The sequence below is a fragment of the Drosophila teissieri genome, chromosome 3R, assembly GCF_016746235.2.
Source record: "Drosophila teissieri strain GT53w chromosome 3R, Prin_Dtei_1.1, whole genome shotgun sequence".
NCBI classification, from domain to species: Eukaryota; Metazoa; Arthropoda; class Insecta; order Diptera; family Drosophilidae; genus Drosophila; species Drosophila teissieri.
The window spans coordinates 8,736,836-8,764,831 of NC_053032.1; the positions used below are offsets into that span (position 1 = coordinate 8,736,836).

At 44.8% G+C, this 27,996-nt stretch overlaps 8 protein-coding genes across 10 annotated transcripts; 5 read left to right on the forward strand and 3 right to left on the reverse strand.

Annotated features, from left to right (window-relative positions):
• Positions 1 to 140: 140 nt before the first annotated feature.
• Positions 141 to 1,752, forward strand: LOC122618807 (elongin-B). The gene is made up of 4 exons (XM_043795384.1): positions 141 to 540; positions 749 to 842; positions 922 to 1,066; positions 1,190 to 1,752. The coding sequence occupies exons 1-4, from the start codon at positions 538 to 540 to the stop codon at positions 1,302 to 1,304; spliced, it is 357 nt and encodes a 118-aa protein (XP_043651319.1). The 5' UTR covers positions 141 to 537; the 3' UTR covers positions 1,305 to 1,752.
• Positions 1,753 to 1,808: 56 nt separating this feature from the next.
• LOC122618804 (esterase CG5412) lies at positions 1,809 to 2,949 on the reverse strand. The gene is made up of 2 exons (XM_043795382.1): positions 2,388 to 2,949; positions 1,809 to 2,327 (listed from the first exon to the last, which is right to left on the reverse strand). The coding sequence occupies exons 1-2, from the start codon at positions 2,833 to 2,835 to the stop codon at positions 1,936 to 1,938; spliced, it is 840 nt and encodes a 279-aa protein (XP_043651317.1). The 5' UTR covers positions 2,836 to 2,949; the 3' UTR covers positions 1,809 to 1,935.
• An 18-nt stretch (positions 2,950 to 2,967) lies between these two features.
• Positions 2,968 to 4,774, forward strand: LOC122618803 (transcription factor A, mitochondrial). 2 transcript variants are annotated; one of them, XM_043795381.1, is made up of 3 exons: positions 2,969 to 3,173; positions 3,255 to 3,833; positions 4,361 to 4,774. In XM_043795381.1, the coding sequence occupies exons 1-3, from the start codon at positions 3,106 to 3,108 to the stop codon at positions 4,485 to 4,487; spliced, it is 774 nt and encodes a 257-aa protein (XP_043651316.1). In that variant the 5' UTR covers positions 2,969 to 3,105; the 3' UTR covers positions 4,488 to 4,774. The 2 variants fall into 2 exon arrangements, with proteins under 2 accessions (XP_043651315.1, XP_043651316.1); XM_043795380.1 differs by having other exon boundaries at positions 2,968 to 3,833.
• A 2,206-nt stretch (positions 4,775 to 6,980) lies between these two features.
• On the reverse strand, positions 6,981 to 19,532 carry LOC122621133 (fatty-acid amide hydrolase 2). 2 transcript variants are annotated; one of them, XM_043798891.1, is made up of 5 exons: positions 19,171 to 19,532; positions 19,059 to 19,113; positions 13,381 to 13,561; positions 9,337 to 9,384; positions 6,981 to 8,862 (listed from the first exon to the last, which is right to left on the reverse strand). In XM_043798891.1, coding segments are annotated over exons 1-5 (1,659 nt in total). In that variant the 5' UTR covers positions 19,172 to 19,532; the 3' UTR covers positions 6,981 to 7,488. The 2 variants fall into 2 exon arrangements, with proteins under 2 accessions (XP_043654826.1, XP_043654827.1); XM_043798892.1 differs by lacking the exon at positions 13,381 to 13,561 and having other exon boundaries at positions 19,171 to 19,528.
• LOC122621134 (succinate--hydroxymethylglutarate CoA-transferase) lies at positions 15,283 to 17,423 on the forward strand. The gene has a single exon (XM_043798893.1). The coding sequence runs from the start codon at positions 15,982 to 15,984 to the stop codon at positions 17,299 to 17,301; it is 1,320 nt and encodes a 439-aa protein (XP_043654828.1). The 5' UTR covers positions 15,283 to 15,981; the 3' UTR covers positions 17,302 to 17,423.
• Positions 19,533 to 20,247: 715 nt separating the features above from the next.
• On the forward strand, positions 20,248 to 20,688 carry LOC122620654. Its single transcript, XM_043798230.1, has 2 exons — positions 20,248 to 20,495; positions 20,559 to 20,688. The coding sequence occupies exons 1-2, from the start codon at positions 20,346 to 20,348 to the stop codon at positions 20,610 to 20,612; spliced, it is 204 nt and encodes a 67-aa protein (XP_043654165.1). The 5' UTR covers positions 20,248 to 20,345; the 3' UTR covers positions 20,613 to 20,688.
• LOC122620653 lies at positions 20,664 to 22,097 on the reverse strand. The gene is made up of 3 exons (XM_043798229.1): positions 21,802 to 22,097; positions 21,196 to 21,742; positions 20,664 to 21,132 (listed from the first exon to the last, which is right to left on the reverse strand). Exons 1-3 carry the CDS (start codon positions 21,993 to 21,995, stop codon positions 20,806 to 20,808), a joined length of 1,068 nt encoding a protein of 355 aa, XP_043654164.1. The 5' UTR covers positions 21,996 to 22,097; the 3' UTR covers positions 20,664 to 20,805.
• A 910-nt stretch (positions 22,098 to 23,007) lies between these two features.
• LOC122621862 (mitochondrial coenzyme A transporter SLC25A42) lies at positions 23,008 to 27,984 on the forward strand. The gene is made up of 6 exons (XM_043799860.1): positions 23,008 to 23,257; positions 25,930 to 26,160; positions 26,439 to 26,742; positions 26,804 to 27,069; positions 27,305 to 27,491; positions 27,556 to 27,984. The coding sequence occupies exons 2-6, from the start codon at positions 25,950 to 25,952 to the stop codon at positions 27,701 to 27,703; spliced, it is 1,116 nt and encodes a 371-aa protein (XP_043655795.1). The 5' UTR covers positions 23,008 to 23,257; positions 25,930 to 25,949; the 3' UTR covers positions 27,704 to 27,984.
• The last annotated feature ends 12 nt before the right edge of the window (positions 27,985 to 27,996 follow it).

Consider the following 27,996-nt stretch of genomic DNA (forward strand, 5'->3'; position numbering starts at 1 on the left):
CAAATTTTTGCATATACAAATTACCAATGCTCTAGACAGTTCCGTGTTAAAAGCTGTGCACTAGTATCGGAATAGCGATGGGTCTAGATAATGAAGGCCGCTGACCCTGAACTATCGATACATTACTATCGGTGCAACCATCGATGGTTTGACAGCTCTAATTAGTTGAGAAAGCAGCAGCAAAAGGCCAGAAAAAATTGTAAAACTACGAAAACCTACAAGTGCGGGGCAACTTAGGAAGCTGTTGCACGTACACAGACACTCACGCTTGCTCGCCGTACCGCAAACCGCACGCCACGCCCTCTTGAGCCCGCCCACCAACTCCGGTCGAGTGGTACATAGCGAAAAAAAAAGAAGCGCCCAGCAGCGGTGGTGCAAGCGAAGTAGGAAAATTCCAGCCGATCGAAACAAACGTCCGCGACCGCCAAAGGAAGCGCCGCCCTCGCCTTCAGTTCCGGAACATAGAGCACTCGCCATCTGGTTAACCCAAATCCGCATAGCAGCCGCAGTCCCAGCCAGCGCCACAAACTCCGCAACATGGTGAGTGCTGATGCCGGTGTCGGACAGCCTAGGAAGGATGCAGTGCATCGCAAATGCTACTGCCATAGATACCGACGCGCTTTCAATCCATCTGTACATATCGCCTTTGTGATTGCAATCACAGAGAACATGACACACTAAAAGAGCGCCACTGAACTTTGACCGAAACAAATCGTATCGAATCAAATGCCTTACACTCTCTTTGCAGGACGTGTTTCTCATGATCAGGCGACAAAAGACCACTATCTTTACGGACGCCAAGGAGAACACAACGGTGGCCGAGCTGAAGCGAATGATTGAGGGTAAGTGTTGGCTTCTATCTATAGAGCAGCGCCATTATTGGGTAACTCCATGACTGACCATAAATCCCATCGATTGCAGGCATACTGAAGGTGCAGCCCGTGGATCAGCGGTTATACAATCAGGACAACGACGTCATGGAGGACGAGAGCACGTTGCAGGACTACGGCGTGACGGTGTCCACGGCCAAGGCGCAGGCTCCGGCGCAGCTGGGTTTGACATTCAGGTGAGAGTCGCTGATAAGCCGGGTGCGGGTTATCTAGCGGACTAGGCGGCCGAGTGGCACGTGTACCGCTTACAGGCTTACAGCTAGTCGTTGTACAACATCGGTTTTTGTTTATTTTTTAAGGAACGAGGTGGGCGACTTTGAGACACTGGACATGACACCCTACTCGGCACCACCAGACTTACCCGAAGTCATGAAAAACCAAGAGGCCTCGAACGGACAGGAGCAGGTTGCATAAGGAAGCAACAACAGCAGTCAGTCAGTCAATCACCCCTACGAAAACAACAAACAGCAGCAAACACATCATCAAAAGCAACAGCAGCAGCAAAACGAGACAAACTAAATCCGCTAAATCCAGAGACTCCCTACTACTGTCGCTCGCTTGTCCCCCACAAACGAAATGTATGAAATTGAAAGTCCGGACAAATGAAGAAGATCTGTTCGCGATTTCCAACTTTCCAGCCTGGTGAAAAAGCAAAAGCTGCAGTCGCAGCCGCAATAGCTAAATATGCATTTTTCGTTGTTAATAGCATGGAACAATTCACTATGGTTCCAACACAAAATTGTACTTTGGAATGGGATTTATAATATTCGGCTTTAATTTTACCCTACTCCCACTTGATTGTTTCTTTTTAATGGAATTTATACGAATTTGTTGAGAAAATACACAAAGTCATAAAAACAAATGTGCGAAATGAGCGAACGTGCAGAAATTTCAATACCCGATTCGCTTGATCCTTCGTAAGCAGAGTGAATATTTAACTTATATTGGGATCTAATTATATTATAATTTATAATCAAATCATTATTTTTGTAATAATAAGATTTAATTATTATTAAAAACGAACGAAAAAACCCCCGTCCCTCGGCTAATCACTCTCGTCCAGCTCGGCCGTCATGGCGGCCACCTCGGCATCGTTGTCGTCCTCCGCTCCACTGTCCACAAAGGAGGCATTGCCGCTTTGCTGCAGTTCCTGGTGCTCCAGGTACTCTTGCAGCCGATCCTGGAAGAAGTTTATAAATGTTTGTTTTTGCAGCGCCGTGGCCGGGAAGTAGTGTCCACCGCTGTGTTCCAGCACTTCCGCGTTCTTGAAGTGCGCAGCCAGGGACTCGCTCATGTCCTTGGGAATGATCTCATCCGCCTGTCCGTAGATGTGCAGCGTAGGTATGTTGATGGCCTCTTCGTAGGCGCTCATGTGCACCAGACTGCCAGACAAGAATCCCGAGGCTAGCACAGCAAACTCCGGCCGGATAGAGGTCACTGCGGGAGATAGTTTAGTCATAACAAAGGTTTAATTTTTAGATATTTGACAAGACCTACACTTCTTTTTGGCCAGGCCGCATATAAGGCCCACAAAACAGGCGCCTTGTGAGAAGCCCAGAAGTCCCTGAAAGGGACCCTGCGTTCGCCACGCCTCCTCCACGATGCGCAGGCTTTCCTGAAAGCCGAAGGCGGGACCACCCTTGTTAGTTCCCTTGAATGATCCATCGTCCTTGTTCGCCCACCAACTCCTATGCTCCGGTACAGGCTCCGCCGCCGACTCCAGTGCTTTAGCCACGTGCGGCGCTGTGATGAACACGAACTCGGCATACTTGTTGGCGAACTTGCGGAAGGATCCCAGCTTGCTTTTGAAGGCTTCTCCATTCTGGCGGTAACCGTGCAGGCACAGGACTCGCACTTTCTCGGTAATTTCCAGCTTCGGCTGCTGTTTGCTGCCGCTGGCCTGACTGGAGCCGGCTGTCTCAGCCACCGCATTGTTGTTGGTCATCCTTTTGTATGAATATTTTATGTTAGGCTTTTATTAAAGAAATAATAAAAATAAACAAGGTTATGGCAATTGGTAATGGAGATGGTCGTCAGTCGATAACGAAAGCTTGAGACTTTGTGGCAGCACTAAGCTGAAGTATCGAACCAGATGGCAACGCTCGACCTAGAATGCCGCATTTTTTACGTAAATCTTATTTTCCGTAAATGCAACAAGTTCTCCGTGATTTTCTAATAGATTACAACGGAAAGAAGCAGGATCGCCATTAAGATCATGATCTACACCACAACTCTGATGTCTTCGCGCGGAGGCCTCATCGGCTCGCTGATCAACAAAGTCAGGCAAGTTGTAGCCAAAGATTGGCCACCCAGTGCTCCAACTCGTGCCAATGACACCGACCACCGACCCCTCACACCCCCTAGGCCCCTTGCAGCAGCCAGCATCAGCAACACTCCGGTGGTGCCGTCGAAAACACTGGAGGAGCAGGTGGGCCTGCCGCCGCGACCAAAGAAACCACTGACTCCCTACTTTCGCTTTATGCGTGAGCAGCGGCCCAAACTAAAGGCTGCCAACCCCCAGATTACCACCGTCGAGGTGGTGCGCCAGCTGTCTAAGAGCTGGTCGGATGTCGATGCCCAGTTGAAGGAGCGCCTGCAGGCCGAGTTCAAGCGGGACCAACAAATCTACCTGGAGCAGCGCACAAAGTACGATGCCACTCTTACTGAAGAACAGCGGGCCGAGATCAAGCAGCTCAAGCAGGATATCGTTGAGGCCAAGGAGCGCCGCCAGCTGCGCAAGCGGGTCAAGGAGCTGGGGCGCCCCAAAAAGCCCGCTTCGGCCTTCCTGCGATTCATTGCCAGCGAACGCACCAACACTCCACAGGGAGCCAAGCAAACCTACCGCGAGTGGCATCAGAAGACCACCGCCAAGTGGACCCGCCTCTCGGACTCCGAGAAGGAGGTCTACATGCAGGAGTCGCGCCAGGAGATGGAGCTCTACAGGTGAGTGGTCGTTTTGGAATTAAATTTGTAGAATTTTAGTAATTGTATCTTAAATATTTTGTTGCTAAACTGTACTGAGAATGCTATGTAGGTGCGGATCTCAGCCTTCCGTGCAGTAAAATAATATGGATTATTCAATTTTGATTTAAAAGTTTTGAAATTAGTAACAATTAGGTGCAATTTTGTGTAAGAACTCGAGATCCATATAATTCTTTTCGGTTGAAATCATGAACCATATTCGAACCATTACCTTCTTCCAAATCTTTTATCAGACTTTGTTTTTAAATTTTAAAAAAATATAAAAAATAAATATTGCGTAAATTTTTCTTTTTAACTCTTCTATATATGGGCACCGGATTTGTTTTCAAAGTGCTAAATATTACGATCACGTGGTCGTCAGATTTTTTTCGCGTTGGCGCTCCCTTTCTCTTTCCAATACAAATATTAAAGTATCTAATTCTTCAAACATTATTTCCATCACCTATTTTGAAATAACTAAGAACCAACACCTTTTTTATGTGTTTTAGGAAATCGATTTCCGTTTGGGAGGAGAAGATGATCCGCCTGGGTCACATCGACGTGGTGCGTCACGGCAATCTTATCGATCCACCTGAGCCAAAGCCGCGAAAGACGTTGCCCCCCAAAGAGAAATAGTTGTAGCTGCTTGACCCTCCCTCTGCCATCACATAATTCATAATTCATGCATCATTCTGTTTTTCGTTTTCTTTTTCCATTGAAAATTGTTAAGGTTAGGGCATCAAAGATTAAATGCTAGCCCTCATAAGTTTCACCTGAAATCCCGTGTTCCTGCTGTTAGTTTTACGAAGGGTACTTCTACTAGTTTTTCTGGACTATTTAAATAGTTTCGGCATGAAATAAAAATTCAGCACCTGTCAAAATATATACATGTACATGTATTATTATGTACATATTTGAAAATACATTTTTAAACAGATTAGAGAGCGAGTGCATGCTCGTCATGGCCAATTTTGTGTTTAATAGATAGCCTTTGTAATATCGCTTCTGCCGACACGTTGCATGTGGAGCAAACACGTGGCATCGGCTACTTTTGGCTTCAAAGCGAGCTGGCCAAAGAGTGGATTCTTTGGCAGCACATGTCTGAGTCTTACGGGGTTAATATCACACTGGTTTTTAGTTGATTTAACACGGTAATCGACACAGTTTTAATCTCTCTGCGTAGATCACGGTAAACAAATATGCGATGGATTTGTCACCTCAAATGCGCAGATTACTAAGGTTCTAAGTACAGTCAAGCTTGACTGGGACTACAGTGAAGCACAGGCCGTGGGACGGACACAACTGCTCGCTTCTCGGTTCAGTTTTCAAATGAACGCTCCGTTCCGACTCGAAGCCGGAATACGGTTGGTCAGCCTGGAATGCTGGCGACTGGAATGATATTTCCGCTCTCCCTCTCTGCAAATGTACATTTGTAGTTATATCTCTCCGATCCGAATTTGTGCTGAGGTCGTTGAATTCGGCGCACAAGGCAGGCCACTAAAATTGATAACCGTTCGAGTGTTTAATCAGGGACGGATTTTGTAGTTTTTTGGATTAATGGCCCCCTTAAAAGGCTCAACATTGTTGGTACGAACTTGGAAGCTTAGACTTGGTCGATGTGCTTAATTCGAATTACAGAGAAATGCTTAAGAACTCGCGTAACTCCGCATCATATTGGCGTATTTTTAAAACAGTTTTTGAATTTGACTGAAACAGTGTAGTAATGAGCAGTGTAGTGTATTATCAGTTACCAGTTCAAGTATATATATATTATAAGTTAATAAGTCTAGTCCGCATTTCGGACTTATTCCTTCTATCAGCATAGCCCTCTCACATCTTCTTGGAATGCCTCTCACTCCAGTTTCGCTGGATTTCGAAACAGTTTCGGCTCTCTGGAGTGCACAGGTATCTCAGGTAGACTGCCTTCCCTTCCAAGGGAGAGGGCAGTCTGCTGGCGAAAGAGAGGCTTTGCCTTCCAGTAATTCCCTGACAGGTAGTCGGATCACGACTTCCACAGATTTCCACAGTTTTCGTCACGCCGCTTGCACTTTTCCGCTGTAAGCAATTGAAAATGTTTTCACCCAATTTCGAGGCAATAGCTACAATTTTCCCGCCTGGCATTGGCCAGAAAACACTTTGAAACGCCAGCGACCGCCACATTCTTGGGCAAGAATCTGAGTTACCTCCGAGTTTTCTGGCCAAATACCACGTTCGGCAGCGGAATTGCGCAAGCCGTATTGGCGCAACCTTGGGCTACTCCAAAAGCCAAAAACTAACCACTTACACACGCACGCGAAAACACATTTTTGCAATAGAAAAATACAAACGACTAGCAGGCACCCCCAGTCCAACTCCAAATTCGCCCAGCCGGGCCAATAAAATGTGCCCAAAATTCGGCAACTCAAATGACAAAAGTGCATTGGACACTCACTAAACTCACTAAAAGGCAGCTGGCTGGGAAAACTGCGCGCATGCGCACCATTAAGGCTATTAGATTAGATTTCCCAGTCTCTGGGTAAGTAGGTAGCACTACAGTCGTTCCTCGATGGGAATAACTTACATTTGGTGCCTTTTTGTATTTCATTTTTAAGAAGAGGTTAGTGGCTGCTTTTACAAAAAATAAAGGTAAACTCTGAATTAATAGCCTACTATTATTATGTAAAGTTTCCTTCGAACAATTGAAAAGAAATATATTGGATTATGTTACAACATAATACAACATTACCCCTTTCATAAATGATTTACATCCTTATAAAGTAAAAAAAAGAAAATCTCTTATTCCAATCTGCTAGTACTGAAATTTACCAAAAACAGGTCCGACTGTAGTAAGATTCTCTAAGCCGGGCAGCGAAGTGGAACCATTTATTAAGTGGTACACGTATCCGAGCGTGTATTGTCTCTAGTAGCCGTCTAATACTTGTTTCACTTTGTCTTCGGGTCCACCGCTCAGGTGGGCCCAATTTCAAGCATTCGCGGACTTGGAGTCGGAGTCGGACTCGGACTCGGACTCGAACTCGGACCTCCCTCGATGGCTTCCAAGTGGAGGCCAACTGCTTTTCGGCGGCCACAGAAGTTGCGCCACAGAAGTTGAAATTTCGGTTAATATTTTTTCTGTTACGTATTTATTCAACGAATTTGGTTCTTTGCAAAATTTGTAAAGTTTTCAAGTTGTTCAAACGAGATGCTACAAAACGTACATACATACATACACATACTGGTTATATTTATCGATCTTTGCCGGACGCGACATAAACCTAACACTTAGATGCTAGACGAATATTTACATATAGGTAAAGATAATACGAATACGAATACGATGTACAGCTCAGGGGAGTTTTTCACAATAATTTAATACAATGGGTAATGACTCGCGATTGAGGGATTACTAATTTCGAAGGTCCCGAACATTTAGTGGTGTGATGTATGGTCGAATAAAATGCTGATAAAGTGTAGAGGCTGCTCTAGGGATTCCTTTCTACCAGTCAGCCAACTCCGGCTGATAACAGTGATTTGTCTAAATCCATTTAAAGTCTCTCTGAAATTCCCTAACTGCTCGACAGTGTACAATTAGCTAATAAGAAAACAAAGTACAAATGGATCACACACAGGATAAAGCCAATCCTCCGGTCAGAGCGTCCTAGCCACGCTGCTTGCTACTCCCACTGCTGCTGTGGCTGTCCTCGGACGGAGGACGCACCCAACCGCCGTAGCGGCGCTCCATTTCGCGGGCCACCGCCAGGCTGAGATGATCTTGGCCCGGGTTGGCCACCACCTGGATGCCCATGGGCAAGTTGCGCCGATCAAGACCGATCATGCAGTTGGTCACCGGCAGGCCAAGCGTGTTGAAGATGGCCATGTACATGGGCTCCAGGAGCTTGTGGTAGATCTGGTAGTGCTGGTGCGCCGTGTTGGGAAAGGTCGGGTAGAGGAAGACGCCGTCGTTGCCCAGCATCTCCTTGAATTCAGTCTTGAGCGCCTCGATGATGCTGGCCAGGTGCTTGTGGCGCGAGTTTGGGATGATCTTCATGAAATTCTGCAGGTGGCCAAAGATCACCGACGGAAGGATGCTGTCCGAGCATCCGAAGAAGTACTTCACCGTCTCCTTGCACACGGTCTTGGGCTGCTCGCCCTCCTCCGTCTTGTGGTAAATGGTCTCGATGTTCTTCATGGTCAGCATGGCGGACAGCGAGATGTCCAGCGACCACTTCATCTTGCGGATGTTCACTCGCTTGGCATTGAAATCGGTGGCCACGCGGTTGATGGCCGCATGCAGATCCCTGCTCAGCGGTCGCATCATTCCGGATGGTCCGTCGTTGTCCATGAAAAAGAACCGGATCCCATTCACACTGATCGGCCTGTCCAGCGTTAGCTTGGGGCCCGTGGGATCACTCATGCACTTGAGCAGCAGCGGCAGATCCTTGGCGTAGCGGGTCATCGGCGCGATGGTGAAGAAGTCTCCCCACTTGGGGAAGTCACTCGTCGGGTGATGACCTCTGAAGGAAACCGCATACGGCGTGGGCTTGTGGCCCCAAATGCCACTGAACATGGCCGGCAAGCGCGAAGAGCCGCCTATGTCCGAGGTGAGGCCCAGCAGGGAGGCGCCGCTGGCCAGGAGGGCCGCTTCGCCGCCCGAGGATCCGCCCGGCGTGCGCTTCAGGTCGTACGGATTCTTCGTCTGACCCGTCACGTTGTTGTACGTCTCCCACAGCAGGCAGAGCTCCGGTGTGTTGGACACCAGCAAGATGATGCCGCCGGAGCGCTTAATCTGCTCCACCACGGGCGCATCCGACTTGGCTATCTGCGGCGTCTTGAAGACCCGACCTGCCTGGTTGGTCATGCCCTTGACGGCAATGCTCTCCTTGACGGTCACCGGAATGCCCAGCAACGGGGTCAGCTCCTCCATCGACTCCACGCTGTTGATCCCCATCGCTATCACGTTGTCTATCTCACGAGCCTCCTCCAATGCCTCCTCGAAGCGATCCTGCACAATTGCATTTATCAGGGGATTCACCTGCAAGAAATCAAACGGCAAACTTTAGGGCGCAGGAAATATTTACTACATTTTTTATTATATTTATTACTACTTTTATTTTCCAATTTATTACAATTAAAACACCTCAAAAAGTCAATGTATAAAGCATAAATAATCTTGGTAATTGCTCAATAAAGAATACGGATCGGTATAAAGTTAATACTTTTGGTATTTTAGGGTATCGAATAAAAATCGTTTTATTTACCAGCGATAAAATAATACTTCACATACAATTAATTGAATTATTTATTGCCATTTTGTAAATGACAATCGTAAAACTTAATGTTCAACCATTCAAAATTTGACGATATAGAGTAATGGAACTCTTGCATGGGAAGTAAAACACGCTAAAACTCACATAAATATACATAGGTCTAGACAGAAATCGCACCACTTTAGAGAATAGATGTCTGTGCTTGATGCCATGATATCCCATATCCCATATTAACTCACCTGTCGACATCGTTCGATGTAGGCTTCCACGACTTCTTCGCTTTTAATCTGCAAGTGGAAAGCAAAGAATGTTTGAGTATTTCCGCAGGTTAACTCGCATACCTCCCAGCTCACATTCCTCCCCATTTCCATTGAAATTCCCAGCAATCAATTCAGAAGTCTATTGGGAAGCGGCCAGTGCCAGTGCCGAGGCAAAAAGGCAATTTGAGTTAAATTAAAATCAATAAAAAGACAAACCCAAACACAACTTGCAGTCGTGACGTTCGTCGCGCGATGCATGCACTTTCGATCGCCCAGTATCAGCGGCACCATGACGTATGAGTAATGTATGAATGGCATGGGGGTACAGAACTCTTGGGGTCTCAGTTCAAAGAGGCTACTCTTGAAATTGATTCATTGGTCAATACATAGGTCGAAGAATGCTAAAATACATAATCCCGTGCCATGTGTCGATTGAGATACCAGTCAGGCTGATTTCCGTGTTATTCTTCAGTGTAGAATCTATTGACGTGAAGAGATCTTTATGGATTGAGCGATCAACAATGTATCAATCAAACATGCATTAAGGAAATAAAAAATGCTTAGCGATAGCTAAAGTCACAGAGATAATAATAGGAGTATTATGGTCAATGATTACACAACAACTTGAGTGGTTGGACAGAGTAAATTAGAATTCTAAAACAGAAAACCAGTTATCTGCGTGTTAATCTAAGCAAAATGTTCACAAAGCGTTGATAGATTATTTAAATAAAAAGGGAGAAACAATAAATAGCTAATCCATGGGCTGCAGCACGTATTGATCAATTATTTGCCATCCATATTTATGTGTCACAATTAATTCACAAAGAACCCATTTCCAGCGATAAACCCAAATGAGCTGACAAACAAAACAATAAAATAAAGGAGCCTATATATAAATGGGATTGGGAACACAAAGAATTTTGATAATCACGGATAATAAAGCGATCAATAGATCAAAACACGTAGCTGTGAAATCTCCCGTGTTCTCTCATGACTCACACATCTCCCATGGAATTGGCAGTGGATAAACTTATAATTATACCGAGAACCGATACAATTAAAATCACCCATCAACAGTACTTAGAGTCGTAAGCAGTGGCTGATGTAGCCGATAATGTAATTAATTACATTCTCACTCGCTTTTCAAAGATCTGATTAGGTAATTGACGGGGGAAGCACGTATCAATCAAACCGACTTGTAAGAGCTCGAGCTTTGGTGCACTTAAATGGGTATCATTCGACTGAAACCAGATAGTTAGCGAACACCTTACTCCGAACCACAGGCTGCCACCGAGGGTAACCTCTGAACTTGATTTCAGTTAATCTGGGTAATCGGAGGCAGAAGGCCTTCCATGTGTCGCCATTGTGCCCCTATACCTTCCCACTGCCGCCGGATTGAGACCTAAATTGCCTTACTTCGCCTTACTTCGCCTTAATTCGGGCTCATGCAACGCACAAATGATGCACCGGCGCACATAAAAGCCGCTCGTATGTGCCTATGTATAATTAAAATTAAGGCTACTTGACTTTTTCAATGACTTCCAGTGTAATAATAAGTCAGTGGCGGCCGGGGGGGTTCCGACCAGGTAAACACGGTGCAACCGGCCAATAGCATGCAATGGATGATGAGGAGTCGAGGGCTTCGAGAGGGGCTTGCTACGAAATCAGCGACCGAAAAGCTTTCGACTCCGATTCCGATGCCATCCAACGCTCGGTGTTTACAATGTGGAAAAGATCTTGTGGCATGGCGAGCATAGAGTATAACGAAATCGCGACACACAGACACAGATTCAAGTTGCGTTTATAGATACATTCGGATCTGTATGGTGTATGAAGTACGTGCTAAAAGAGCCAAATGGCGGAGGAAAAGAAGAAAACACGAAAAAACGAAACACGAATTATGCGATTCAAGTACGAATTCACATAAGCAGATTGCAGATAGATCATCTGGTACCGGTCTATGAACCGCAGACTTATTTTCAAGCCCTCCTACTCAGAAACATAAACCTAGAGAATCCACTTAATTCCACAGCGGACAAGGGCAATTAGCAGTATCACTTTCTTAAATGCAACTTCTGGTTGCTGAGACGACGATTATTATTTAATATACATAGGTGATCGGCCAACTAGACGCGCGTTCTGATATAATGCCAATTACAAAATCATTACGCTTGGCTCGTTGTGAGGCAACGCTTAACCTATGGCAATGAAACGGCCGGCAATTAAGAGGGGAAAAAACATATAAAGATGCATAATTAAAATAATAATATTTAGCACTCGTACGCACCATATGACCGCCTCGCCGAAAGAAGACAGAAGCAGTAAAAAGCGCCACTAAAAAATAAATAAAGTACAATTTTCGTACTTCAGACGGACGTGCACTAAAAACCCAACTACCCATCTACCCATCTACCCAACTGCCCAACTGCAAGTTTTTTCCATGCAGCACATGCGATTAAACAAAGGCAGCCCACTGAGCGAGATATGGTAACTGGAGGGCGGGTGGTGGTCGGTTGGTGTTACGATAAGGTCTCTCGAGTGGTGACCTCACACGATGTGGACCAACGAACGGGCCACAGATCTTGCACATCCCGTAGACATTTACACAGAAACAAAGACACATGGGGCATGTAATTGGTAGCCCGAATAGAGAAACAACTGGGCTCAGGTCGTATCTCATGGGCAGATATTTCGACTTTGATTTAGATATGATATGGATATAGATACATTTACAGATACAGATACAGATACAGATCAGCTTCGTTTGCAGAGACTAAGACCTCTAGGCCTTGCCCACATGTATGATGATTTGCGAAACTGCTGCTGGCGTCATAAAAACACTTGGCTTGTGCTTTAGATGACTAACCCGTCGGTTTCCTCAATGCCTTGTGTCTATATCCCAGCCCTCTGTTTTGGTTTTGGGCCAATTGGCTTAAGTGCTTGCGAGACGGCGGTAGAAATGGAGGGAAAAAAACCCAAATTGATTTCGATTTCATCTGGCGGTAATACACTGGCCTAGGGTCACTTAATGCTTGTTATGCTTCTCGAAGAGTCGAAAGACGTATTAAAAACAGGATTTTTAATAAAAACGTTTTTCATTAAATGTTGGCAAATTTCGCCATCGGAATTTTTTCTGAAATCTTCCAATACCAAGGCAACGGCCAAAACTAAGAATCATCGTTATTTTGAATTTTTAAACAAACCTGCACGGTTGTTTGCTCTTTTCCTCATTCGACAGCTGAAAACCTTTAAATGTTATGAACTTTACCCATTTGATCTGAGCTTATTGACCCCCAATGTTTTGTTATTTATGGCCAAGCACACAGAATTGCCTTAATGTGAAGCAATTGTTACCTAATTATGACCTCCAAACAATAAATAGACTCTTTACAACAATCTTAATTTTGTTTCCTACTATTAAAATGTAAACTAATGTTTGTAAAATAGAAAACTTGCATTTAACAAGTAAGTATAGCCACAACTTCCACTTGGTATTAGGTTGACCTTTTGATGAACTTTTAAATGAATATAGCCTGAAGAAAACTAAAATAATAATTCTTCTGAAAATGATATTTGCAGTGAACTTTACCCTGATATGGTTCTTTAGTACTGCTTAGGCAATTTATTAGTCTGGTTAGGGTATTTACCCCTTTGCTTGCTGTGCATTCATTCTACCCTCGACCTTTTTAATGGCTTACTTTTAATTGAAGTGTTAGGGGCCAGTGCTCCGCGTCTTATAAAGTGATAAATTTGAAACTCGAGTCATTGCCTCGTATGAGTTTTTACTTTCTGCAAAAAGAGACGAGAAAATATCTACTTTTCCGACTCCCCAGGAGTTGGCTGCAAGCAGTAGTTATGGCCAGTATCCAATAAATGTGGCAACAGAACCCGCTACTGTGGCAACAGTCTTTCCAATTGATTTGGCAAGATTTCGGCCGACCCATTTACCAGGTGGCTTGCTTTGCGTAAGTGACCCAATTTGGAAGAGTGGAGGCAGTGAACGTGAGGATTGCATTTACTCACCTTTCTGGTGCGAATCAGTTTGGCCAGGTCGACGGCGGGAATCTCGAGCAGGTGGCTCCGGATGGGCGGCAGCTTGCGCCGGATCACCTTGATGTTGGTGTACCGGCTGTAGGGGACGACGAACCAGCTGAAGACGATCATGGCCGAGCGCAGGAACCGGCGCATGATGTACCCCAGGATCCTGGAACAGAGTAGCACAGCAATTTTGACGGTTTTCTCTCAACACACCACTCGATGGGGGAAAATACGATGTGTGTGATCTGCGTATCTCCGACTGGATACGCTGATACGGTGGATACAAGATTCTACAACACGGCTAAAACACACACACACACACACACAAACACACGCGTGCAGCAGCCAACCAACAGCAACAGGTTGCCAGGATTGTGCAATCCGCAATCGGCAATCCGCAGCTGACGACTGCAATCGACTTTTTGGCTTGCACAATTTTTTGGGTACCGAGAGCTGAGAGCTCGACGAGATGCTTTTGGCTTTTTGGCTTGGTCAGTTGGCTAATAGTCGAGTCGAGGCTTTCTGGACTGCATTGGCCGCTAGTAATGGTAGTTGGCAGTGGTATCTGCGGGATGCACTCGCGAGTAAGCCGATTGGGAACAGCCGAGCTGCCGACGCATGCGCAGCCTTTGGCCGGCTTTCATTTTGTTTCACTCAAAACACACGGGCTATCTCAATCTGCATCTGCATCTGAATCGGTATCGGTATCGCTTTCGGTTTCTTTCTGTATATATGTATATACGTGTGTATCTGATGGATCCACGAGCCGAACCGACGCGAGCGAGACGAGCTGAGTAAATAAACGCTGGCCAAGCTTGCCACCGAGTATTTAAAGCCCGACTCTCCCATCTCCAATCTCCCAATCGCTCAGAAGCTCTATCTGCTCGGAAACTGGTTCTCTTAGGCTGTCTCTTAAGATCCGCTTGGCATAATAACCAGCGTGATTGTGAACGTGATTCCCGACTGGAATGGCCCAAAGGAAATGGCCATAACGCGGGCAAGTGCGTCATGCCATAGATCGACAATTACATGGCCTGAACTCTTGATCCCAAGTGATTAAAGTCGCATTCGAATCTTGGATTGCTATCGCCTCGTTTATAACGACATGAACAAAGGGAGGACTCCTATCGTAATTACACAGTTCGGCGAGAGCAAATGGGCTATGGCTATAGCTTTCGGACCGTATCGGGCTGTTTAGGCCATGTATGCTGACCTCAGTACCAGCTGAGTACCAACCTGAGATCACCAGCACACATATAGTGCAACGTCATTCTGAAAATAAATATTGATTCCACGAGGCGAGGTTTCCGGGGGAAAAGCCACTTCCAAGGAACTAGAACCTTGAACCTACTCTTACACCTCGGTAACGAGTTAGTAACTAGCCAGGAACAGGTATTTTCTAAAATTAGCTAGAATTTCTACACAAGAGAAAATTATTTCAAGGTCCGTGGTCTGCATGGTCTACTGATGGCTACATCGACTTTGCCGATAATAAGCAATAATTATGAGAAAGGGCGAGTTATTTTAAGCAGACTCCCCAAGATGTGAGTAGTGATCTTGAAGAGATAATGATATGCCTACGCTTATATGGTAATACACACATTAGTTTACTTTTACTTTTAAGAAGATCCTACTGGTTATTCTAATTTACTCACCACTCCTACCCAAGCTAACAAAATGAAAGAGAGAATTTATATTTCATTAATTAGTATTTGACTGTTTGACAAATCTTTAAGATCATGATTCCCTCTATGATAATCTAGTTATTACATGTCATTCTGAAAAAATGCCTTATTATTATTAGAAATCACCTTTAAAAGAATTCATTTAAATAAAATTCTTTCCCTGTGCATGAATCTTAATTAATCGCCTGCGCGTGGATGAACCAGTTATGCCCATCAATTAAGATCACAAAACTTAGTAGTTGCGGATTATTGATCCGCCTGACACTTATGGTGAGCATTCAGGCGTAAGCCACGACATTCAAATTACATTTTAATTGTGCTGGTCATTAGGGAATAATTGCCGCACATTAGGCTCTTGGCCTGTCAGTTTTTCCAGAAAAACAAAATGCTTGTTTTGATTTCAGCCGCATCGCTTACTATAAGATCACGCTATCCAAGATGTCAGCAAGGTGATACAATCGGAGTACAGAACTAAACAAGGCGGCGCGACGCGAAGCATTCGATCTGTACTTAATGATATGGCATCGTGGATGACTAACCTCTTATTATCTTGTGGTCAGCAGAGGCGATTCCCCCCATGAAACCGAAAGGATTCGCGACATTCTCGGTGGAAACTCCCCAAGGTGAACCCCAAAAGAGACTCTCTTTCTTTTTTGGGGCTCCAAAGTGTTGTTTATCGCAGACTTAAGATAGTTAACAAAAAGCTCCCACTCTTTGGAGAATTTTAAGAGCACCTCAAAAGAGATAAGACTACGAGCTTCCGACGACTTTTGGATGGAGGGCCACTTTCAGTGACGATAAAAGTGGCCGCGGATCAAGTCCGCCCGCAAAACTTTCCACACACAATTTATGTGTACTGCCGACAGATTAGTTGACCCACAAGTAGCAACAAAAAAGAACCATGTTGTCACAGAATTTGCGCCTCGTCCGGGGATTGGTTAATTACGGAGTTTGCCGCCAGAGCTTGAGAAACTTTGCAGCCGTTGGCGATAAAAACAACGCACCCGATAATGCCAGTGATGTGGATGAACGCCACCCGCTGCATGGTATCCGGATTTTGGACCTATCACGAATCATCGCCGGCCCCTATTGCACAATGGTTCTGGCGGATCTCGGGGCGGAAGTCATCAAGGTGGAGCGTCCACACTTTGGCGATGAAGCCCGCAAGTGGGGACCACCCTTCCTTGAGAACAGCAACGATGCCGCCTACTTCCTGGCGCCCAATCGCAATAAGCGGAGCATCTGCATCGATATCAAGCGCGGCACACAGCTCCTCCATCGGCTGGTCGAGATCAGCGACGTGCTGGTCGAGAACTATGTGCCCGGCACCTTGGAGCGTTACGGCTTGGGCTACGAGCAGTTGCGTAAGGTGAATCCCAAGCTGATCTATTGCTCTATGACGGGGTATGGCTCTGTGGGACCTTATGCCAAGCGACCTGGTTACGATGTGATTGCCTCCTCGGTTGGAGGATTGATGCACATTACCGGGGAACGGGATGGGCCGCCCAGCAAGGTGGGCGTGGCTGTGACGGACATGTCCACGGGATTGTACGCCCATGGAGCGATTTTGGCAGCACTCTATCAAAGGACACGCACGCAGCGTGGCCAGAAGATCGAAGTCGACCTGTTGTCCACCTGCTGCTCCCTGCTGCTCAACGTGGGTAGTAACTACCTGAATTCAGGAGTCGAAGCAGGAAGGATGGGCACCGCACACTCCAGCATTGTCCCGTATCAGAGCTTCAAGACAAAGGATGGCTATCTCACCCTGGGCACTGGCAGTGATGTTCAGTTTGAGGACCTGTGTCGTCGTCTTAAAGTGGAGCATTTGGCGCAGAATCCCAAATTCAAGACCAACAAGGATCGCGTGACTAATCGAGTGGAGCTGCTGAGAATCCTGGAGCAAATGCTATCCGAGGACACCTCGCGCCACTGGATGAAACTCTTCGAGGGCGCCTCCTTTCCCGTGGGACCTGTTAACTCCATTCCCGAGGTTTTCGAGGACGAGCATATCAAGGCCATTGGCCTTGTAAAAAGCCTGCGGCATCCAAAGGACGGAACCGTTAAGGTGGTGGGTCCCCCTGTGACCTTCAGCGAAGCGCGAAACGATGCCCGGACAGCTCCTCCGATGCTAGGCCAGCACACGGATGAAGTTCTGGGTGAACTACTCGGTTGCGGGCCAGATGAGCTGGCCAAGCTGAAGAAGGATAACATTATTCAGTAAGCCTTCCAACTCGACAGGCTAAAGGGATTTGAGTTCCTAAATTCTCTGATAAAATCCTTTTTATGTAAGTCATTTCCGACCAACCATTTCAGTGATAATCATGCATTTACGTTTAACCCGCCTAAAGGCCTTAAAAAATAAATTACCTGTTAACATAAAAACCAACAAATTTATTGAAGAGGCTGGGATAACGAGCTGATAGATAAGTAAGTAATAAAAAGTCGATAGCACAATTTTATTTAAATTCGATTTGCTGTTCGCTGGGACTTCTACGAGTGGGTCAAAAGACCATAAAAAGGGGCAAAGATTATTTTCCGCATAGTCAAGTTTAAATATTATCAAATAAATGACTGAAAACATTTCGATTTTACCCAGCTAAAGTACGAAGTATACGCAACTAAACAAATACACCTAGAAAGCTATTTCCTGGTTAGGGTGAAAAATACTTGATTTAACGTCGGCACCTAAAGCTATAATCAAAAACACGTTCGTTAAATATCGCCAATTAGTATCACACAAAGTCAAACACAAAATTCGATATCAGAATTGAGATCGAAATTATGCTAAACTGGATTCCCGGAACAAATGTTACATGCTATATTAGTGAGACGCAAGCTGGGTTTAGGAATAATGTGCATATTTTTCGTTTTAGGCTAATAGTTTAAGCAAGAGAAAACGCTATAGTCGAGTTACCCGACTATCTGATACCCGTTACTCAGCTAGTGGAAGTGCGAAGGAGAGTCTTTAACACTGACAGTTTTTGGCGTCTTGGAGGCGTTAGAGTGGGCGTGGCAAAAAATTTTTTGGCAAATCGATAGAAATGTATAAGTCTTATACAAAAAGGAACAAAAAAACAAAACCTTTTTCAAAAGTGTGGGCGTGGCAGTTTTAGGCGGTTTGTGGGCGTTAGAGTGGGCGTGGCAACATGAATCGACAAACTTGCGCTGAGTCTATGTCCCTGGAGTCTGTATGCTTAAACTCAACTTTCTAGCATTTGTAGTTCCTGAGATCTCGACGTTCATACGGACAGATGGACGGACAGACGGACATAGCCAGATCGATTCGGCTACTGATCCTGATCAAGAATATATATACTTTATATGTTCGGAAACGCTTCCTTCTGCCTGTTACATACTTTTCAACGAATCTAGTATACCCTTTTACTCTACGAGTACCGGGTATAAAAACATATCAGTAACTGACGATTCACTCGTAGGATAGTAATGTCTGCTTTACTGTATAGTAAGCTGTCTTTATAAGGGAATATTTAGTCTTCAGGGATAGAGCAAGACTGCATAAACCCAGATTGATAGTATATTGAATTAAGCAGAAGTAAGATAAGAAACACGTTCTTTCGATATAATTTTGAAAAGTGAGTACGAAAGAAGAATGGGAAATGCCGGCTTATCTAAATTAGACTATAGTTGTCTAATGACAACTGTCAACAAATTCTTTTCATAGCTTCCACCAAGTGGATTATGATATCATGGTACCAAACTGATTAGTATTCATTGACTGTAATGTTGATCGAGCTATTTATGTTCACAAGAAGGGCCTGGACCGTTTAATCCTCTAAGCCAGCCCTATATGCAACGATCCCCAATAACTCCGCTGTTTTTATTGACCCCTATTCCAGGAAACAAGAAGATGATAATCGTGTTCTTCTACGTCCTAACTTGTATCCTGGTCTTTCGCGGACAACTTGCGCAGCAGGACGAATGATTGGGACGAGGCTCTCGCACCGGCGATTCGCTTACCTGAGCCACAGCTCCTCCAGGTGCAAGCGGATGACGGCCACTATCGATTTCAGCACTGCCAAAAAGGGCGGATTTAGGGGAAGGTAGCAAAACAATAGGTGGGAAAACTCACTCTCTCGCAAATCAAACAAAAATAAATGTGTATGTGTATGTGTAGGAACTATCAAATGGGGCGTCCGCTCGCCAGGAACCCAAAACTAAAACTGAAACTACAACTGAAATTGCAGGTGCTGTCCAAAATGGAATAGCAACAACAACGCGACGTCGACGTCTATAACAGAATTTGTTTGCTTTGGCAGTAGTGTTGTTTTGTTGTTGCTTCTGCCGCTGCTGTTGTTGTTTGTGTGCGCAAAGTGCATAGACCGCATCCGAGTCTTAGCCTCCAGCGTGGCCCCAAAGCAAGCGCCCCATCCGATCCCGCCCAGCCCCTCCGGCGACGCGGGTGTGGATTTCGCACTTAATGGGTTGAGTGGGGAATATGGGAAAAGGTTAGTTGGCGACGCAGTGGGTTGTCAATTAACAGTTAGTTAGTTCCCTCTCCACCCTGCCTGAGAAATGTGACCAGAACTGCGATTGGGACGGGAGCTTACGGTCATACTCAATCCTTCATTTTAATTTAAAACTTCTGGTTTTATTCATACAATAAATTAAATATAATTAATACAGCTTATAAACTTCTATTATTTTCCCAGGTAATGTTTCCCTAATGTTTCCAGAAAGAAAAATTAGTCCTTTAAACATTTATAATTGTTCTCACCATTCTATTTAAAAAGTAAAGAAGGAATTGTTAACATTTGCTTTTTGTAACTATTTAAAACTTATTGTTAGTTCTGATACGCTAAAGGACTTTCTAGTCACCTGAACCCTTTTTTTAATCACAAATAATATTTTTAGAAATACCCAGCAACTAATATACTCAACGAGAAGTGCAATTCTCCATATTACAATGCCATTGATCTACTCAAACCACCTCCACCGCATTTGTCATTAAAACCAGCAACCGCAACAAACTAATGACAGATGCCTATCTGCACAAATACTGAAGTCCCAGACAAAGAATTACGAGTCGTTTAGTTTCCCATTATTATCCCCGAAAACTTTGGACTTTGAACCAAGTTGGCGGAGATAGAAACTTGATTCAAGCCAACCGCCCGTTTTGGAGCAGCGTTTGAGTTTGGTATTTTTCGTTGAGAAGATTAAACAAACTTCGCAATGCGGTCACATAGTCATTGTTGATTTTTGGTTGCTGTTAAATAATAATAATTTCGTCTTACGCACATTGTAGAGATGAGCAAACAGCCCTCGTTTGTGTCGCGCAACCTGGTGGCCATCGTGATGATCCCCAGTCTGGTGGGGATCCATCTGGGCTGGAGCTACATGCAGAGCAACCGGAAACTGGTTACGGAGGCGGAACAGATCGAGATGCCGCCGGTCACGGTATGTTAGTCCTCATCCTTAAGGCGACCACCTCATCTCCACCTGCATCTCCTCTTTCTCCAGTTTGCCAGGTTTGCGTGGAACAAGCTTACGGGCGCAGGAAGTTCGGCGGAGTGACAATCCTTTTTGTGATGAGCTTAAGACATACAATCTATTTATTGTATAGAATAATTAAAACTACATGCAAACGGTATGGTACAATCAACTGCTGCCCGGGCGACACATGTTGGCCAGGCTGCAGGTTGGGACACAGACAAAATGGAGCAATAAAGCCAGGGACTACATAAACTTAGCCTAGGGACGAGGGAGATTACTGCGTAAGGGCCGAGTTAACGGTGAGGTTGTCCAGCTGGGCATTGAATAGAACATCGCTGATCAGTTTCTCGGCCACGATCCGCTGCGTGGGGTTGATTGAGCGCAGTTTGCTGGCCACGTTTACGCCAATGGCATCGTACTCGTCGTCGTGCCGATGCGAAGTGCTCGGTGCTGCTGCGGTGGTGTAGGCAGTGGTGCCAGCATTGCCAAACAATGGCTGGTAATGATCGCGACCTATCTGGATAGTAGGCACGCCCTGATGTTGACCATTCGTCTGCTGTAGGTGCAGCTGCTGCTGGTGGTGCTCCAGATGATTGACAGCCTAATTGAGGAGAGGAGGTGGTTCAAGACCTTAGACACCCTTCACTGCTTTGGGGCTACCCACCTGTTGTATCTCTCGCTGGGAGTTGGAGTCCAGAGAGGTGATCTCCAGGACCTTCACGGCGTGTCCCTGAGCTGCCGCCGCCGCAATGGAGGTCTGAGCTGCTGCATGGGCTACCAGTTGCTGGTGCGCTTGGGCTGCTGCTGCCGCCGCTTCGGCCGCTTGGTGCTCCTCGCTCTTAACAAGGGTCACGCATTCCGCAGGCGTCACCGAAATGGTGCTCAGAGTGGCGCCCTGACTGCTGACGACCACATTGCTGGCCGTCGCCGCAACATCTTCCACTTCGTCTGGGGACGTGGGTATTATGGACTCCATGTGCTGAGACTGAGTGCCCGTGTGATGTGAGTCGTCCTCGAACTCCATTGACTCCTCGTCGTCGAAGCTGATCTGGAGTTCTCTCTTGGGCTTGGAGCCGAGTTCGTGGCGCTTGGGCTTGTGGTCAGCGATAAAAAGGAGCTTGTCGTAGTACCACAAACGCGTTTCGTAGTCGTTTTTGCTGGACGTCTTGCGGAATTCCCGCCGGAAAGCAGAACGCAGCGAGTTGATTTTCCTGCAAAGGGTCAATTGTGTTTACTGAACCGTGAAATATCTCGGTGAAATATATCCCACCTTACTACCATCGCCCTGTCCGGATTTGGCTCCACTTCCTTTAGCTTCTCCACTAGGCGGTCGTAGGACTTGTTTCGGGCTGCGTGATTGCTGTAATCGTTGTGCTTGGGCTGCCATAGACACTCCTCCTCCTGGTATTGCTCGATGAACTCCGTGAGCCAGTGGCGCGAGTACGATCGCAGGTCTACGTTCATGGTCCTTTTCACTCGCTTTTTATTTAGGTTTTCTCAATTGCTTTCTGTGCAGTATTTTTTGTTTTCGATGCGTCTCGCGTGAAGTTGGCTGCGCAACAACGGTATGGTGCTGCCATACCGCAGACTATCGCCGGTAAGATGTTTATCGATTTCTTGCATTTTTAAATGTCTTAGGAGAAATTTTAATTAGGCAAAACCAAGTAAAATAAAATTTCTACTATAAGTAAAGCGTCAAATAAAAAGTCATTATACGCAGGAGGAACATAAGTATATACCCGGATTTGACACATAATAATGACAATGTGCATTGTAACTTTCTGACACTGAATAACTTGGTCATTTGATTTATTACCCGTCAAAACTTTAAGAGCGAAAATAATGCATAATAATAATATAATACTTAAAAATATCGGCCGCTGTGGGGTTTCTTGTTCTTTGTTGGGTTTCGCCATTTTTAATTTATTTAAATATTATTTGGTCTTACCCTAATTTTTTTATATTTTTTATGCATTTTATATTCTTTACAAATGTGTTCACTCTTTTATTTATGTTGACTATGTATAATTAATCAATGCTTAATTTGGTTAATCATTTGTATATTTAATTATAATATGTTTTTATACTAATAAATGTTTATTTTACGTTAACTAAACTTTCTAGAAAATAAAAAATTAAAACTCAAAAATTTGACAAATATGTAAATTTTCTAAGGATATTACAAAGTTTTTCTTGTACGTTTAAATTTTGCAATTGTGCTTTTTGATCAACTCAACTTTTTGCAGGATGCGTTCTTATACATTTGACATGGCAAGGTCTATCTATAGTGTATAAATTTTATAACTTTCAATTATCAAATTTTGAAATGTTTTCTTAATAGAAGTCCTCTCCGAATTTGCACCACTGTGCGACGGTTAAAATGGTTGCGCACTTGGTTTTCCTCTAGCGTGGACTGCACCCATGCAGTCTGGCAGCTCTCAGTGTGGCAGCGCCGAGGCACAGTTCTCGATGTTTTTGTCAATTGCTCTTTGGAGCTTCGCTGGCGGAGTCGAGAATCGCGCGGAAAATGTCCATAAACAAATAGAAAATTCCGAAATAGAGACAAAGAGTTAGCTCGCCGTAAAGGGAACACAGCACCTGTGATTTTGGAATCGAAAAGCAGTGCGGACGCCACCCACGGCTGTGTTGTTGTTTCCTATTGTTGCCAAGGCCGAAGGAGCGAAAAGAGAGGCCGAAAAAAAGAATCTGTGCTAACAAAAATAAAGGTGCGTGTAGAGTCGAAACACACATGAAATCATACATGTAGATACATGTATTTGTGCGTACAAAATAATTTGTTGTTCTCGTTTTGCCCAATTATATAAGGTGTCCGTGTGTGAGTTGTTGTTTTTTTTTGGATGTTGCAAGCGTTTAATCGGTGTAAACAAGAGCGAATAAATAGATTGCCAAACAGTTGGTGCACACTGGTCTTTATCACAAAGTACTTAAATTTAAGAGAAACAAACGCGTAACAACACAAGAACACAGCAAGCAACAGCTGTTTTACATTTCCCTAGACCCACTCAGTCCAATCAGAATGGGAATTAAGTCACGTATGATTCTTATAGGAGGATTCCAGCTTTGTAAACAACAAACAAAAGTATCGCGAATCGGATTATTGTCCGAGCAATTAAAATGGCCAGAAAATCGCACATGTGAAAGTGCATTTCCCGAGTAATTTGCATAAATATTCATTGCCCAGTTGTTTTTGTTATTTCCTTCCTAGGGGGTACAAAGTCCAGTTGGACTGATGTTGTAGCTGCTTTACTATCTACATCCCACGTCACCTCCCCTCCCCACACCCTCTGGCTATTTATAGCAAACAAATTTCATAGCCAGAAGCAAAGTGGAAAACACTCGCTGGATAAACTGGATCCGTAGTAAACCTCAACCTTGACTGAGTGCAAGAGCAGAGAAAAAAGTGCACAAACACCGCCTAACGAGCTTGTTTACGTTTATTTAGCGCCGGCAACAACAGCATCCAAGTGCACAGTGGTTGCAAAGTGCCTTCCATCGCTCCAATTCCTTATCAAAAAGTAGTTTATGGGGGGCAGATATCAACTGGCTTTGCGAACATCGCACTTAAGCCGCAAGCAAAGGCGTGGAGTATTAAACTACTTTTAGCCCAACTTTTCAAGATAAAAAGAGCGGAAATCGTTATGTACAGTGAGGACTTCCAACAGCAAATCAGCTAAAAAATTAATAGATATATAATATACATACATATGTAGCTTATAATCTTCTTTCAAGTTTTAAAAGTATAAAAAAGTAGAACTTTTGTTTATTATTATATTTTAATGAATATGTACTTACGTATAATCATTTTAAAGTACAACTTTTTTGAGAAAAATAAATTATTTTTAGACGGAGTATGCATTATGTTAGTAATTGCCTTACGTGCCTTGTACACTAGTTTGTTGTGCCCTCTCACTCCAAAATAATTTAAAACTTTTAATGTATATCTAATGTCATGCCTAGCCAGTATCCACTGTACACCTCAGAAGCTCTATTTAGCCGCAATCACTTTCAAGGTTGCACTTATCCATTCTATTGCCCTGATGAACGCTCTGGGTTTTCCTCTCAAAGGTTTCCCGCACCGGCTGCTGCATGAAAAGCGTTTAATTTTAGCCGCGCTCAGCTGTTGAACTTGGAAAAGTGCCCAACCCCCAAAAGTCGGTAATCAGAACACACGTGTTGTGATATTCCACACATTTGGCGAGCTCAGCTCGCATTTCAATATTCGGCATGATAATTGTTTTGGAGGTGTGTGCCACACATCAACAGACATACTACATGCAAATATGCTCGGGCGCTTATGTATATACATGTACCTATGTACACACATATGTATATGAACTGATAATTCGGTGCCTTTTGCCTTCCACAATGAGCAGACGAACCCAACCGGTTTGCGGGCTCGTTTGGCCTTTGGAGTGGGAACGAGGCGAGAGCGGGTACATCGAGGTCTTCTGGAACACTCGGCTTCTATCTATCGTAAGACGCAATTAGCAGCTGGTCAGAGCCTTATCAATGCCGGCTGAAAGCCCGGAGAGCTTGATAGCTCGCACTCCAGAGGCAGAATGACTCGACTTGGGGCCCAAGCAAAGTTCAATTGCCAGGAGCCAGTGAAACTGGAACACTGAAACTTGGCCAGATAGCAGAATATTGGTCAGTATTATGGGCTAGGTGGCTGCTAAAAGCAATTCGAGGGCCTATGTTTGAACCTATGCCAAGGGGAAATGCTTCCATCAATTACGAAACAATTGTGAGAGCCGCATATTATTTGCATGAACTTGCGAAATGTGTTTTCGCTATCAACTGGTACACACATAGTTTTCCTGAGCTCCATAAATAAACCTGCCTGTGAAAGAGTAGCACCCAAAACATTTACTCTTCGCAATCAATATAAGAACAGTATTCGTGTGTTCCTCTGTTTTTCATTATTGGTCACACAAATCAATTATCATCGAATCCAATGCGGTGTTTTCCTAGTAGGCTGATAACAATTCCAAACACTCGTCACAAAGTTGCACCTAAACTTTTAGCTTAGAGGAAGTCTTTTTAAGAAGCCTTCCAGCTTCAAATAAAATAATTTAATTAAGGGCTAATTACAAATCTTTCCTTTTAACTGTTGCATACTTTTAATCGAGTCCGGTATGGGTGTACCCTTATAATAACATATGAATTAGTTGTGCTTTGCTATTGTATTGACCTCAGCTGTACAGCAGCGCCACTCAGTTTGTTATGTCTCTGCTGGGAAGTCTTATAATAGCGAAGCAATTTTCGGGTGGTTTAGATTAGTTTTGGCCATATTGAACCTTTATCAGTGGTGGCGATAAGCCGGCGCTGTTGGTGGGGCAATATACCCGGCCCGGATTGATATGCAAATTGATTTCAGGTCCCCAGCCCGAGTCTGCCATGAGCCGTCTCCTGGAGAAGCCCAACATCACCATGTCCATCAAGTCCACGGGCAGTCAGCTCTCGAGCACGATGACCACGTCCTCGGCGACGTTGTCCTCGGACCTGGAGGATGCGGACACATCGCGCACCCAGCTGAATCCATCCGAAACATCAGGAGCAATCTCCGTACCCGCCACTACAGTCACTCTCAACGTCACGGTCACACCCAGTAAGTACATATGTACATAATTCGCAAAAGATGTGGTTCCTGCCGTGAAAGAAACATATTTCTGCAATGAACAACGAAGGATTTAAACCATCCATTAGGTATCAAAGCTAAGGGCAGTAAATAAAGAAATTAATTAACAACTCAAATGTAAAATAGACTCATTAAAACAAAAGCTAAAACTTGAATTCAGATACAAAAATATATAGTAGGCACTTCTTATCACTTGAATGACAAACATAAATATATTAATGTATGAGTTGGTTCCCTTTACCCTTCAGTGCGCCAGAAAATCGACCAGGTGGTGATCAGTCTGATATCCGGAGCAGCGGCGGGGGCGCTGGCCAAGACGGTCATCGCCCCGTTGGACCGCACCAAGATAAACTTCCAGATCCGCAACGATGTTCCCTTCTCGTTCCGAGCCTCGCTGCGCTACCTGCAAAATACCTATGCCAACGAGGGCGTTTTGGCCCTGTGGCGGGGGAACTCGGCCACGATGGCCAGGATTGTGCCCTACGCAGCCATACAGTTTACGGCCCACGAGCAGTGGCGTCGAATCCTTCATGTGGACAAAGACGGCTCTAAGTGAGTTCTACTCTGTTGTATACTCTTAACAAATTAAATTACCCACCATTCTATTCTGCAGCACGAAAGGTCGTCGATTTTTGGCTGGCTCCCTGGCAGGAATCACCTCGCAATCGTTGACGTATCCTCTGGACCTGGCCCGCGCCCGCATGGCTGTTACGGATCGGTATACTGGCTATCGGACCCTGCGACAGGTCTTCACCAAGATCTGGGTGGAGGAGGGTCCGCGGACGCTGTTCCGTGGCTACTGGGCCACAGTTCTTGGTGTGATTCCCTATGCGGGCACCTCATTCTTCACATACGAGACTCTCAAGCGGGAATACTATGGTAGGAATGCGCTATACATCCTAGTATGCAAAACTATATAATTTGGGACGAACATCATCATCAAATTAAAAAAATTATTTGGGAATATTAAGATAATTACAAGAAGCAATGTTGTGTCAATTAAAACGGGAATTTTGAATCATTATTTTTATATTGCTGTTATAGTATAAACTTTATGGCTGTCTGAAATTTCCTATATGTTGCTAAATTTTTAAAACGATTTCTTTCTTTGCAGAAATGGTCGGCAATAATAAACCCAATACTCTAGTCTCACTGGTCTTCGGTGCTGCGGCTGGTGCCGCTGGACAAACGGCCAGCTATCCATTGGACATTGTGCGGCGAAGAATGCAGACAATGCGGGTGAACACGGCAGCCGGAGATCGGTACCCAACCATCCTGGAGACTCTCGTCAAGATCTATCGGTGCGTACAGATCCTTGTTTACGATTTTATCCATATTTTAAATGCGTTTTCCGTTACCACACAGCGAGGAGGGCATCAAGAACGGTTTCTACAAGGGACTCAGCATGAACTGGATTAAGGGACCCATTGCTGTGGGCATCAGCTTCTCCACCTACGATCTGATCAAGGCGTGGCTCACGGAGCTGGCCAACTTGAGACGGGTTGAGAAATAGCCCTGCCCCTACCCCCTCCCAAACCCTCTCCACAAGTCACCCATAAACACCACACCAAAAACGCACTGCTTTGATCTTAAGTCTCGTGATCGATGGATGAGTTGAGGAGATAGAAGTGAAGCACCGACTCTAATTGTTAGATATTTTTAGCTGTTAGTTGTGAGGGAAAGAAGCGATGAAGTGAAGACACCCGAAAGCGCTTAACTTTGTTATTAACCGTAATTGATTTATTATCGCCGTAAGCCGAAAGTATATCAGCCAATAAACTGTCTGAATAGTGACTCGCCTGGCAA

Excerpts from the sequence above, each read along its gene's own strand:
- LOC122618803 (XM_043795380.1), top strand. The coding sequence starts at position 3,106 with ATGATCTACACCACAACTCTGATGTCTTCGCGCGGAGGCCTCATCGGC. Across the intron at positions 3,834-4,360 it reads CAGGAGATGGAGCTCTACAG|GAAATCGATTTCCGTTTGGG; the intron begins GTGAGTGGTCGT and ends TATGTGTTTTAG.
- LOC122620653 (XM_043798229.1), bottom strand. The coding sequence starts at position 21,995 with ATGAACGTAGACCTGCGATCGTACTCGCGCCACTGGCTCACGGAGTTC. Across the intron at positions 21,743-21,801 it reads GACAGGGCGATGGTAGTAAG|GAAAATCAACTCGCTGCGTT; the intron begins GTGGGATATATT and ends GACCCTTTGCAG. Across the intron at positions 21,133-21,195 it reads CCCAGCGAGAGATACAACAG|GCTGTCAATCATCTGGAGCA; the intron begins GTGGGTAGCCCC and ends CTCCTCAATTAG.
- LOC122621134 (XM_043798893.1), top strand. The coding sequence starts at position 15,982 with ATGTTGTCACAGAATTTGCGCCTCGTCCGGGGATTGGTTAATTACGGA.
- LOC122618807 (XM_043795384.1), top strand. Across the intron at positions 843-921 it reads GCTGAAGCGAATGATTGAGG|GCATACTGAAGGTGCAGCCC; the intron begins GTAAGTGTTGGC and ends CATCGATTGCAG. Across the intron at positions 1,067-1,189 it reads CAGCTGGGTTTGACATTCAG|GAACGAGGTGGGCGACTTTG; the intron begins GTGAGAGTCGCT and ends TTATTTTTTAAG.
- LOC122621133 (XM_043798891.1), bottom strand. Across the intron at positions 9,385-13,380 it reads AACTGATTCGCACCAGAAAG|ATTAAAAGCGAAGAAGTCGT; the intron begins GTGAGTAAATGC and ends TTCCACTTGCAG. Across the intron at positions 8,863-9,336 it reads ACATCGAACGATGTCGACAG|GTGAATCCCCTGATAAATGC; the intron begins GTGAGTTAATAT and ends GATTTCTTGCAG.
- LOC122618804 (XM_043795382.1), bottom strand. The coding sequence starts at position 2,835 with ATGACCAACAACAATGCGGTGGCTGAGACAGCCGGCTCCAGTCAGGCC. Across the intron at positions 2,328-2,387 it reads CGGCCTGGCCAAAAAGAAGT|TGACCTCTATCCGGCCGGAG; the intron begins GTAGGTCTTGTC and ends TATCTCCCGCAG.
- LOC122620654 (XM_043798230.1), top strand. The coding sequence starts at position 20,346 with ATGAGCAAACAGCCCTCGTTTGTGTCGCGCAACCTGGTGGCCATCGTG. Across the intron at positions 20,496-20,558 it reads TCGAGATGCCGCCGGTCACG|TTTGCCAGGTTTGCGTGGAA; the intron begins GTATGTTAGTCC and ends CTCTTTCTCCAG.
- LOC122621862 (XM_043799860.1), top strand. The coding sequence starts at position 25,950 with ATGAGCCGTCTCCTGGAGAAGCCCAACATCACCATGTCCATCAAGTCC. Across the intron at positions 26,743-26,803 it reads GTGGACAAAGACGGCTCTAA|CACGAAAGGTCGTCGATTTT; the intron begins GTGAGTTCTACT and ends TCTATTCTGCAG. Across the intron at positions 27,492-27,555 it reads ACTCTCGTCAAGATCTATCG|CGAGGAGGGCATCAAGAACG; the intron begins GTGCGTACAGAT and ends GTTACCACACAG.